Source organism: Tigriopus californicus, chromosome 2 (genome assembly GCF_007210705.1).
Source record: "Tigriopus californicus strain San Diego chromosome 2, Tcal_SD_v2.1, whole genome shotgun sequence".
Taxonomy (NCBI): Eukaryota; Metazoa; Arthropoda; class Copepoda; order Harpacticoida; family Harpacticidae; genus Tigriopus; species Tigriopus californicus.
This window is the reverse complement of record NC_081441.1, coordinates 6,212,715-6,224,886: the sequence shown is the minus strand read 5'-3', so window position 1 is coordinate 6,224,886 and position 12,172 is coordinate 6,212,715. Positions and strand designations below refer to the sequence as shown.

The following is a 12,172-nucleotide window of genomic DNA, read 5'->3' as shown; positions in this document are numbered from 1 at the left end:
CGGTTTCTTCAATGTCCAGGGTTGACCTCCTTTCGTCAGGTCAGTCACATTGGCCATCAAGGGGTTCCTCAGATTGCCGACAATGGATTACCTCTGCCTCTTCTGTAAGGTGTGGCATGTGGGCCACATCTGACCACCACTGGGTCTGAACGGCAAAGGGTTGACATTGGGCCGGAACTACGTCCCAACGGAACATTCAGGAAGGATTGGTCGTCATTTGCTGTCAGGGGGCCGACATTTTGGTAACGTCGATCCTTGAGGGTGAGGTTGCTTATTCCGATTCTCTTCCCCCTCTCACAATGATCACGAGAATATCGTTCTTGGTGACCGAGGATTTCCTGTTTCTCCTCCCTTCCAACATGTAGCCGACATTCCTCACCCATGGTTGTGGCTGGGCTAGCCAGCCCCTCGGGTACTGGAGCATTTCCTTGGTGATAGGAACGATGTAGAGATTGATTCACCCTGAAAAACAAAGCTCTTTGATACAACCGGTTCCAGCGACATTGTACATCTATGATCAAGGGCTGGAGGAGCTGGTTATGATGGATCACGACGTCACTACGAGCATTAGGCTGGCATTTGGTCGACATCTGACCGACAAACGGACTACACGATGGGCAATCCAACAACTTTGTGATTTTCCCAAGAAAATAACATACATCATCTTCACATTTTGATAAAAACCGTTCCGGGAACAATCATTCATCTTGTACATCATTTATCCATGTCATATTAGGATGATGTACTCGATTGTGGACGGAAGAGCATGTGCCAGGAAAGAAGAATCCTGCCGATCTCGCGACAAGATCGGAGATTGGTCCGGATGTCGTGCCAAACTTATGGATCCATGGACCCGAGTTCTTGCCCCAATCTGAAGGAGCATGGCCCAAGGAAATTCGCGTGGAGAAGAATTTGGATGAAGTTCGGGCCAAATTTCAAATTTACAATCCATGGTGGAATGGAATGAAATCAACCAGGGAAGCCATGGAAAAAAGAAGGTCGGACCTCCAGGAGCAACCGGGAGAGAATGATACCGACGAGCAAGGTGAAAGTGGGGTTTTGTTCTATTTGATCCGCCAGTCTCATATTGAGAGTTTCCCTCAAGATATGGATCAAATTCGAAGAGGAGATGACTTGAAAAAAACGTCCCGTTTGGCGAACCACACTCCGTTCTTGGATGATCAAGGCTGTCTACGGGCGGGAGGACGATTGGACAAGGCCAGAACTGCTTACGAACATCACCATCCTTTGGTGTTAGATCCAAAACACCCATTGACAGATTGGATGATATCCATGTCAACAACAATCATCCAGGGACAAACCACGGGTTGTCAATTGTTCGGCAACAATATCATGTGCTGAGAGGTCGTGAAGCCATAAAGCGATGCCAGAGAAGATGTGAATTTTGTGTGAAAAGGGCCGCCAAACCATTAGAGCAGTTGATGGCAAATTTACCAATTGAACGGATGGATTGTCCATCGCCACCTTTCTTCAACACTTCAGTGGACTATTTTGGACCTTGTTTCTGTCTTGGTCGGGAGAAACAAGACGGAGAAGCGATGGGGTGCCTTGTTCACTTGTCCAACGACGCGTGCAATTCATTTGGAGTTGACCCGTGGTCTTAGTGGGGAAGATTTTCTGGTTGCCTTCAGAATGTTTGAGACCTTGAGAGGCCGTCCAAGAACGTTACACTCTGACAATGGGACCAATTTCATTGCCGCATGAAAGATCATCTGTCAGGAAGAAACCGGGATAACATGGTCACTCCAACCACCAGGAGCGCCCCATGAGGCCTTAGTGCGATCTGTAAAAACGGCCATGATTGCAATTTTGGACAAGGAGAACAAGAGTCATCGACAATTGAGGGAGGATGAGATGCGACTCCTCTTTGCAGAGGTCTCAAACCTTCTCAATGCGCGGCCATTGGTGTATGAATCGGGAGATCCTAATGAACCATGTGGCTTAACTCCAAATCATTTTTGTTGCTCGGTCCAAACTCAACAATCCCGGCCAGAGATTACTCGGTGATGACTCCAAGACGTCACTATCATTATTTGGAACGTCTTATCGATGAGGTCTGGAACCGATGGAACAAGGAGTTCCTACCCACCCTCCTTGCCCGAGGGGAATGGTGATCAAGACATCGAAACTTGAAAATCGGGGACGTTGTGCTAGTGATGGATCCCATGTCAAACTGGGCTAGATGGAAAGTCGGAACAGTTCGTGAAGTGTTCCTGGCATCAGATGGAAATGTCCGAGTTGCCAAGGTTAAGTTACCAGAAGGGGAAATGGTCCGCCCAATCACAAAGTTGTGTCTACTCAGAGAGTCAGAATTGGGGGACGAGAAAGATGAGGAGGATGTTGAGATGGAAATCTCTTCATGGTGGTTTGTTTCTCGCCCCTTATGTTATGGTCACCTTTTTTATTATAATTATGCCAGTTCCATGTCCAGTTGGACACCCTAAAAAGAAAAAGCTGAATAAGTAAGAGCAATAGAAAAATAAAAGACGCAATTAAGGCTATGAAGGAAGAAAAATAAGGTGTGCTAAATTTGTTCAACCCAAGAGGAAAAGAGGGAACTACAGTCCACGGAATATCACCAGGGCCCTGATATCCGTTAGAGCGAGCCCGACGTGGTCTCCAGTGAAACGGGTACGGATTACCCGGGAGAGACGTCGATGCCACGTGCTCGTTTCTGATGAGATTGAGTTGGTAGACATTTTTCGGAAGTCAAGGCCCGGAAAGTCGCACCAAACTTTGGTCCTTCAAGCCGGATCGTGCGACGGCTGGGGTTCTGTACATGGATAGACCCCGGATTGATCAGATTTAGACGGATGTTTCTTCGGTGACACTTCTTCCTAGATCGCAATGGCGACTAAGGAAGCTGACCAAATTTTGGGGGAAAAAGACCGTGAGGAACCTCAGGTTCCAGAGGAACTCGATCCCAAATTAAAGGAGTTGCGGAAACGAATGGCGGCCAAAAAGAGATCGATCACCTCGCTCTTAAAAAACGTCCAGTCTGATTTGAAGAGCGAACCACCAACGTCGAGGACCGCATTGAAGCTAAAGGTGCCCCCTGTGAGGAATTTGGTGGATGAGCTCCGAGAAATTGTGTGCCAAGTCGCTGATCTGGAACAGGATGAAGAAGAGCTGGATCGATTAGAAGACTATTTCACTGCTGAACAAGGACGAGTGCTCAACATGATTGCGGAAGGTGAAGACCATGTGGAACGTCGGGCTGAAGAAGAGAGCACGGAGTTTGGCTCGGGACAAACTGATTTAGCTCGATTTAGGGAGGAGGAGCGACGGTTGAGAAAAAGCTGAATAACGAGTTAAGTAAGAGCAATAGAAAAATAAAAGACGCAATTAAGGCTATGAAGGAAGAAAAATAAGGTGTGCTAAATTTGTTCAACCCAAGAGGAAAAGAGGGAAATACCTACAGTCCACGGAATATCACCAAGGCCCTGATGTCCGTCAGAGCGAGCCCGACGCGGTCTCCAGTGAAACGGGTACGGATTACCCGGGAGCGACGTCGATGCCACGTGCTCGTTTCTGATAAGATTGAGTTGGTAGACATTTTTCGGAAGTCAAGGCCCGGAAAGTCGCACCAAGTCCCGTGACAAAGAAGTACTAAGCCTCAAAAGTACGAATGACCACTCAAAATTTGATGGTGACGTTATCTTGTATTCTTGCTTCAATGTTCGAATGTGGAACTTAAAAGTAGCAAAATAAATCCAGAAAGGGCCCTTTCAGGGAGTACAGTATTTTCTATGCATGTCAATGAGCAAAAATGTGACAGTTTGTAAAATTTTATGTGATCAGTTTCTTTAAAAGATAAATCACCTGGAACTGTACGTGAATCTCTTAACAAAGACCTATTAAGCCCCAAAAATTCAAGCATTCTCCATAAATATGTTCATGATGTCACCTTTTTTCCATGTCAATGTCACAATTAGACTTTCCTTTTCGAAAACATATTTTGCGAAAATTACAAGAGAGTGTTCCAAGAGACTCTTTTTCGGAAACTTGAAAAAAACAAAAACAAAAATTTGTCGCACATTTTGAATCTCCAGCCTTTTTTATCACGAAATTCGCATTGAGAAAAAATATGAACCTTAATATTTGTGCGGGTATAACATATCCAATTTCACAAAATGCTTGGGGTTCTATGGACTCGGTGTTTTCTAAGTACCTCAAGCGGTACTTTGGGCTTCCAATCCATTGCACCAACTCCATAATTTACTTCCTCACTTCAACCTATACCCTCAGATCTTGGCTTCAAAATACTGCTGTCAACCCTAAAGTTTGGCAGAGGGTTTTCTGGTCTCAGACCAGCTCTCTTCGATGGGCTACGTATTGCAACATTAGAAACAAATCTTCATATTTTTGACGGAGTCGTACCATTTTTCATATCCCCCTTGACCCAATCAGACGACGAAACATCTTCAAGGATGTGGCATGGCTCAAAAAGGAATTTCATCCCTGTTCGTCCATAACCTGCAACTGTCTCCTTGGCGGTAAACACCTCCACGCTTACCCTATACATTTGTAACCATAATAATGTCTAAAACGTTGCAATTAAACCAGAAATATTTTTATCTATATTTTAGTCAGTACTGGCATTGCAGTTACTATTTTTAATTTTGAATCGTTAAATGTATATCTAGATGACAATTTGTTTCCTTAAAGGATAATTCTGCGCCCAAGTTTAGTTGTCAGAAAACACAAAGAATATTTACTCCGTCACCTATCTTGACCCATTTTTCGGTAGATTTCCGCAAATTCGAAAAAGAGACCATTTTCTTTTCGTTTTTTTTTTCAGTTTTGCCTTTTTCAGATTTTTTTTCAAGTATAGTCCCAGTATATGAAGTTTCATTCTTAATCGGAAACAATTGGTGGGCCTGTTAGCATCACATGTGCTGTCAAGTCAGGATTTTATAGTACATAAATGCACAGGATATTGAGATCCCTCCTCTTCATCATCAATTCATCACTCTTAAAAAGCTTAGGGGTAATGTCGGCATCTCTTTCAATGCTGGTGCTACCAAATTAGTTTACGGTAGAAATAGTCAAAGTTCTCCTAGTCTCTTGGGTAGGGGTCCTGGATCGCATCTACTCTTAGGTTTGCTATGAGTGATATGGCCTTGAATGGAATGACATACTCCTCACATATTGAGGAAGTCTCATTCATGAAGGATTCAGGGGTAGCCCTCCCAATTGAAAGAAAGTTCGTTGAGCAAATCCAGTTAAAAAAAGACAAAGCCTTTCAAACGTTTGGTTGGATGTACTGGATACCAATATCCAGAACCAGTTCCACGACATTTACTATATACATGTCGATTATCCAGCTTTCCAGAATTCATGAGGTTTAGGATAATAAAGTCCTCTTCTCCTCTCGTTTTTCTCCTACCCCTTTCTTGTTTAACTTTTATCTTTTTTCTAACAGAATGAATCAAAACGTAAGCATTCTTGATCCGTAAGCAGCTTTCAAATAAGACTTAATTTCTTTTTTTTTTATTTCTAATTCCACAACAATGCAACCCAAAATCAATCAGTAACAATTTCCTTGGAATGAAGTGCGATATAAAAGATGCAAGAATGCCAAACAGAACTGAAATTGCTACCAGATTATGAACAACATATAATGTTGCTCGTTATGAAATGCTACACAAATGTAGGCAGAGTTCATATGTATCATTAAAGAGACTAAAACCGCTTTTCAATGCCAGCAAAAATATTCAGAGATCGGTTATTTGCTCGAGAACTATAAATGAATTCCAATTTCCATGAAATCATCAAAAAATGTTATCCACTTCAAACGCAATCACTGATAATATTAAAAGGTAAAATAAAATTGGAATGAAATAAAACCAATTCGACAATGTAACGGATGAAAAAAATAACCATTTCAATTATTCAAAGAGTTTGGAACTTTATACCATAGCGGCACATTAAACTCGAAAACAAACTTGAATTAAAGTTGTTGTGTTCTTGAGTCGTGACAACTAAACCACTTCTAACTATGGCAGGCAAAAACACGCTCGTTATTGATAAGATAAATCGGACTATGTCGTGTGGCTTAGAATTTTATTTTGGTCAAAACACTTCAGAGTATTTGACAATGTGTTGTACCTATTTGAATTTGAATTTCAGTATCGCAATTGAACTTGGTAATTTTGTTTTGTTTTCTGTGATTGCAGTCACCCTGGCTAGAGCTTTATGACTTAAAACTCCTGGAACTGAAAAGCGCTGCTGAATGAGAACTCGAAATTGACCAAAAATCAGTGTAAGATAATACCGAGACTTATATAAATGAATATTGGCTTGTTGAAATTCCAACCCAGCACTTGATAAGTCGCTAAGACAAAAAAAACCAGTCGTATAGTTAAAGAATCTTGATAAGGATTCCAACAAGCTAAAAGTGAAATTGTTGAGTATTTGCCATTGCGCACTATAAGTTACTTGAGCTCGGATCAGCTTCTCTTTTTACGCTAATTTTCCTTCGTGGATTTCAGGCTTGAATCATGCCCATCAACTTTGGCATCACTGAGCATGCGGTTAGATTTGTAGCAACTGACCCATGCATCCTCCGGGTAATCAAGCCGTCTGGTAGTGATGAGTCAACTCTAAAGATAATATGCACTCTCAAGCCGGAACACACTTTTTTTGAGCTGAAGTTGAAATCTCAGTTCTTACGTTAAGCTTTTTTTTTCAATGAAAAGGCAAATTCTTCGTGAATCATTTGAACAAGTGCAAATTTCAAACGTTTCTTTCGAGTAACTTTTTGTTATTTAGGATCAATATTTTCAGGCTGTAAGTCCAAGCACGAAGTCATCACAGGATAAAACCAGTTAAAGGGGAAATGGGCACCTTTTACCGTAATTAATCAAGTGCTTTCTCCTATGCGTTTCAAACTTCTAGACTGAGAATGGGTTGGTTAATCTTGAGCTTAATCAAAAACTTGTTTCAAAAGTTATGTACATTCAAATCTCAGCCAACGAAGGACAAAAAAAGGAGCTAGGACTAGCACCATTCTTGATTTTAATAAGACTTTGATAAGATATTTCCAAGTAAAGCTCTTCCAGCTTGAGCCTTCGTAGGGCTAATTGAAATGTTCACAACTTTTGACCCGAGCATTTATTTGAGCATAGCATTGACCGACAATAAAAGCATAAACTCAGTTGAAGGAGAAATCATTTGCCGAGTTGGGATGGAGCTTGTCCATTTGCCCCCTTACAGCCGCGTCTCTATGCAGCGATGGCGTTGTTCTAAGCAAGCCTAAAGAAAGTAGTGGAAATCGGCTGCTTGATTATTGTTACATTGATTATAGATGAGCAAAGCGAAAATGACTCTAATCCCGGCGGTTGATTTTCTCGAACCCATGCCTAATCTGTTACAGGGAGTTGCGTGGGACTCACCGACTGGTGTAAGTCGTCCCTTCTCCCAGCTGAGCGGTTTGTGTGGCCCCAATACGATCCCTGGTTGGAGCCGGCCATTTCCGAGACGAGTCACCCACCCCAACACGTCTTGCCCTTGATCAGCCCGAATTAGCTCTGACTTCTGCCTGCTGTTCTCACGTACTCAGTCAGTCAGTCAGTCAGTCAGTCAGTCAGTCAGTCAGTCAGTCAGCGAGTCATTTCGGAGCCCCTGTCCGTCGGAATTTTGTGAACCGTCGTTCCCCAATCTCGATCTCGCACCGCCATTGCCTCAAGAGTCCCTCGACCGACGTCCTCTCTTCTATTATTACCCTCAATATTATCATACATAGTCTGCATCATCCGCATCATCCCCACCACACCCACCACGCCCACCACACCCTGCGGCAGTGAAACTGGTCATCCACCACCCTCGTGTCTCCGATCGATCATCCCATTGGTGAGGCACGTTTCTTCCTGGGGATTGATTTTCTAGCCTTTTCCGGATTTAGCCGTGAGTGAGTGAGCGGGTTCATGTGTTGGTAGAGTTGAAGCTGAATGGTGGGTGGTTGGGTGGGTTTGTTTTGGGCTGGCTATCTAGCTACCCCGCTATCCCGCTATCTCTGGCAAGGCTGCTTGGCTGGCCTTGGCTGGCCTTGGCCGGCCCACTCGCCGGCCCACTCGCCCTTTGGCTCTTTCGTTCTTTCGTTCTGTCTTTGGGTCCAAAACAATCTTGAGTTGCTTTGTGTGTTTGTGGTTGGTATATTAGGTTTTGTGAGTGATCCTTTTTTGTGGTCCATGGCTCCGTTGTACCCTCCAAAAATCATCCAGATTCAGAGGGAGGCACGAACATATCCGAGACGAAGCCAGTGAGAATCCGTCACTGGTTTGATTGATTCTGGGGAGGAGGTCCTACGGTTCCTCCTGGGTTGTAGTTAGCTTCCCCCTGAGACGACCTGAATTGGAGCCGAGGAAAAGCTGAATGGGATGGCGAGATCAGGTCTTCTTTCAATGAAGAACAAGATCAATAGATTGCTTTCTGATGGAGAGAAATCAAATGGCACTTGATTGGATTTGTTTTTGAAATTCGAAAAAAAATTGATCGTTTCATATCCGTTACACATTTCGATTTAAAATTGGATGATCTGGCGCACCAAAGGGACTATAACTCGATATCCAAAACTAATATCACTAAACCTTTAATGTTTGTGTCCTATTCTTCCTATTCTACGATGTACATCTGATACATCGTAGAATGAAAATTGGAGTTTGAGGCCTCATGGTCTTGCCACGTTCGTTCATCGTACTTAAACTCGTCCTTCATCTTATTTTTTTGGCATTTTCACTTTTCAGATTGACAATGGCCGACGAGTCTTCCATGGGATCTACGTCTCAAGCGGCTTTGCTTCTGAAAAAACAATTAGCAGAATTAAACAAGAACCCCGTAGAAGGGTTTTCTGCCGGGCTCATCGATGATAACGATATTTTCAAATGGGAGGTAATTATGTTCTTGGATTTTTTCTTGATTACTTTAGCTGAGATATGAACCGGACATTGCAAGAGTGAGGATCCATGATTAATTATAGATAAGCCTTGCCGTCCCTCGATCCCAAATTCGCACAAGGCACCATTTAAATGCTCTTGTTGAACAAAGGCCCAACAAATCTGAGAGGACACCTTTTGCAATTATTGAGGAACATAGACGTACATAAGTAGTGCTGGGGCGAGTCTTCGAACGTTTTTTTTTTATTTTTTTACTTTTTGTCGGACTCGAATCCGGCCAAAGACTAAGAGTCCTCTGGCGGACTTGAGTCTCTTACTGGACTCAAGTCTTCTTACTTTCACTTATTTAGACAATGCTAATGAAATCATCATTCTTTCTTACATGGTCAATTCATGACGAAGGAAGCCCGTTTTCTGACAAAATTTAAAGAAAAAGAATGAATATTTTTTTTTGAACGAGTCCGGGCTCAAGTCCTTTCTTAAGACTAGTCCGACCAATTTCTCCCAAATCGAGTAAATGACTCGAGTGCACTCGGATTCGAGACCGGACTCTCCCCAACAATGGACATAAGAATAGAATGGGTATTGGTCCTTCCATTTAATATTTGGGCGAAGATTCAGCCCGCGAACTCTGGAAATGCAGGATTTGCTTGACATTTCAAAAAGATGTGTTGTTCAATTGAAACCAAATTATGCTTCAGGTACTTATCATTGGACCAGCAGATACACTCTATGAAGGTGGATTCTTCAAATGTCACTTAATTTTTCCGAAAGAGTATCCCCTGAGGCCCCCTAAGCTCAAAGTGATCACAGACATCTGGCACCCTAATATTGATTCCAAAGGAGACGTCTGTATTTCGATTCTGCATGAACCGGGTAAGCTCAAACTATTTGTTGTCAAATGTGAAAATCAAATTTGTTTCGTGAAAAAAGTACTTCTTGACTTAGGGGTAGTATAAGATAACGCAATAAGATAAAGGGAATTTTGTTTCCCATACAATTCTGATTTGCCACCAATTGTATTGTAAAATTTGCCCTGATTCTCGTTCAAATGTTGACTGATTTTCCTTACATGTGAAATATTTGAGCGAGACTAAAATCAAGTCAAGTATACTATATCATCATATCTTGAAAATCATGAGAACGAATTTTTCCCTCAGCAGAACAGCTTATGTAGCAATGTTATTGAGCTTTGCATGTTAAAAGATATACCGCTTACCAAGTTGTATTCTTTCATTTATAATGTATTCAGCCCTGACAGGCCTCTTCAAGGAAATCCTTAAACTACTTTAGGCACTGTTTTCCATTGTAGGAGTGAGTATTCATAAGAGATCCCTCTTTTTTGTCGACTTGTAGTGGTTTCTTGAACTTACCAAGAGCTTGACTTCAACCCATGACACGCTGCAGTTAGAAAGAGTACAGCTCTTGGGAGAGAAGCGACACTCCTACCAACCCAGTTGCGTCAGTGTCATGAATTATTTTGAATATATTTCGGTGGCAGCAGGGTGTCGAGCAGAGATCGACTCCTATCGGCCATCTTTTATAAAAGGAAATCGAAGAAAAATGTAGTTTGGCAGAATCACGGCCAACTTAATGATCCGACTGAATGTTTAATTAAAAAGTCAAGTACGTAAAATGTACATCTTGGGTATAATTCTGTCGCTGTACTCCATATTGGCTCAATATCAATATACTACTTGCTTCGACAAGCTTGCAAATTAGGATAAATGACAAATTAAATCTATTCCCGGTACAGGTTGGTTGGATATGATCGTTTTGCTCCATAAAATGACGGAAGCTTTTTGCTTTCCTTCACTTTACAAGAAGAATTGCGTTTCGCCGTGACAACTCTGCCGAGAGTTCTGACTAAACGAATGAAAGACAGAAAAGAATGAACTTTGCCAAACCACACTCAGCCAAAAATGTCTAATGAATTCGTTGCGAGTTCCTGACCCCACTAATGATTATAAAGGGGCAAGAAGTGCAAAAAAAATGGCAACTCTTCGGACATTTCCACTCTTTGGCATTGCGTGGACCTTTTGCGAACTTCCCTACTTGAAATGTTTTTTTTTTTTTTGTCTGAAATTGTCTTTTTTAATTTTCAAGAATAACAGTCAAATACAATTCAACTCTCAAGCTGAGAGTTACGAAATGAATTGGTTTTCAAATTCAATGAGACGAATATGCCACGGCGTTAAAGTGTCCAAAGAAACGCACCATAGCTACACTCTATTTTCAGTTCGCAACAATTATTCCCCTTGGAGGAAAATGTTTCACTTTATTCAATAATTGAAGAAAATTCTATTATGTTTCAAATTGTGATAATAATAAAGATTCAATGCTAAAAGAAATGGAAAACTATACTATACTCCATACCATACCACTATACGCCATTTTTTATCAATCTTGTAAGACATTGTGCCAGACGAAATGTATGAGAAAAGGCGCTTTTCATAACGGTATTAATTTGAATGGTAGATTAAAAGAGGTCCTGAAATTGACAAAACTCGCAAGTAAATGTGTTTTCCATGTTACTTATATTTCCTATTTTTTCGTTGCATTTTCGGCCCTCTTTAAGACTTTTTGTTTCCTTTTTAGGTTGATTGTTTGCTACTCTCTTAAAAAAGCTCTTTTTGAAGTTATGAGCCTCCCTACAAATAGGAATACAAATGATACTCCTCAATATATCCTCGCATCTGTTTTTGAAACTTTCAGGTGATGATAGATGGGGTTATGAAAAAGCCAGCGAAAGATGGTTACCGGTTCACACAGTGGAGACGATATTGGTGTCCGTTATATCTATGTTGGCCGATCCCAATGATGAATCTCCTGCTAATGTCGATGCTGCAAAAGAGTGGAGAGATAACTATCCAGAATTTAAGAAAAAGGTGGCCAAGTGTGTACGCAAGTCTCAAGAAGATCTTCTTTAGTGATGCGATTACACTGGCTTGTTGTTCTGAGCAATTTCCCCATTTTTACATACTGCGACAACAAAGATACCATGGAAATAAAGTTTGGATAACTCAATAGAAAAATTCTACTTTTCCTAAGGGTTTGATTCCTTGTTAGTGATGAGAGGGCGAGTAAAAACATTTTGTAATTGAGAGTAAGGTATCCAAAGAATGTGACTTTCTTGAAAAGTATGAGAATTTCGCCACAATATATCGCAAACTTGAGAAAGTGGTGAAAGTGGTGACAGCTGTCACCACCGAGGACACCACGAAGCAAAATATTTAAGATGGGTCCGTCGTCTC

At 41.7% G+C, this 12,172-nt stretch overlaps 1 protein-coding gene across 5 annotated transcripts; it reads left to right on the top strand.

Annotated features, from left to right (window-relative positions):
* Positions 1 to 7,588: 7,588 nt before the first annotated feature.
* Positions 7,589 to 11,953, top strand: LOC131893528 (ubiquitin-conjugating enzyme E2 G1-like). 5 transcript variants are annotated; one of them, XM_059243584.1, is made up of 4 exons: positions 7,589 to 7,880; positions 8,769 to 8,913; positions 9,620 to 9,794; positions 11,634 to 11,953. In XM_059243584.1, exons 2-4 carry the CDS (start codon positions 8,776 to 8,778, stop codon positions 11,846 to 11,848), a joined length of 528 nt encoding a protein of 175 aa, XP_059099567.1. In that variant the 5' UTR covers positions 7,589 to 7,880; positions 8,769 to 8,775; the 3' UTR covers positions 11,849 to 11,953. The 5 variants fall into 5 exon arrangements, with proteins under 5 accessions (XP_059099567.1, XP_059099564.1, XP_059099566.1 ...); XM_059243581.1 differs by having other exon boundaries at positions 7,589 to 7,929; XM_059243583.1 differs by having other exon boundaries at positions 7,589 to 7,933.
* Positions 11,954 to 12,172: the final 219 nt, after the last annotated feature.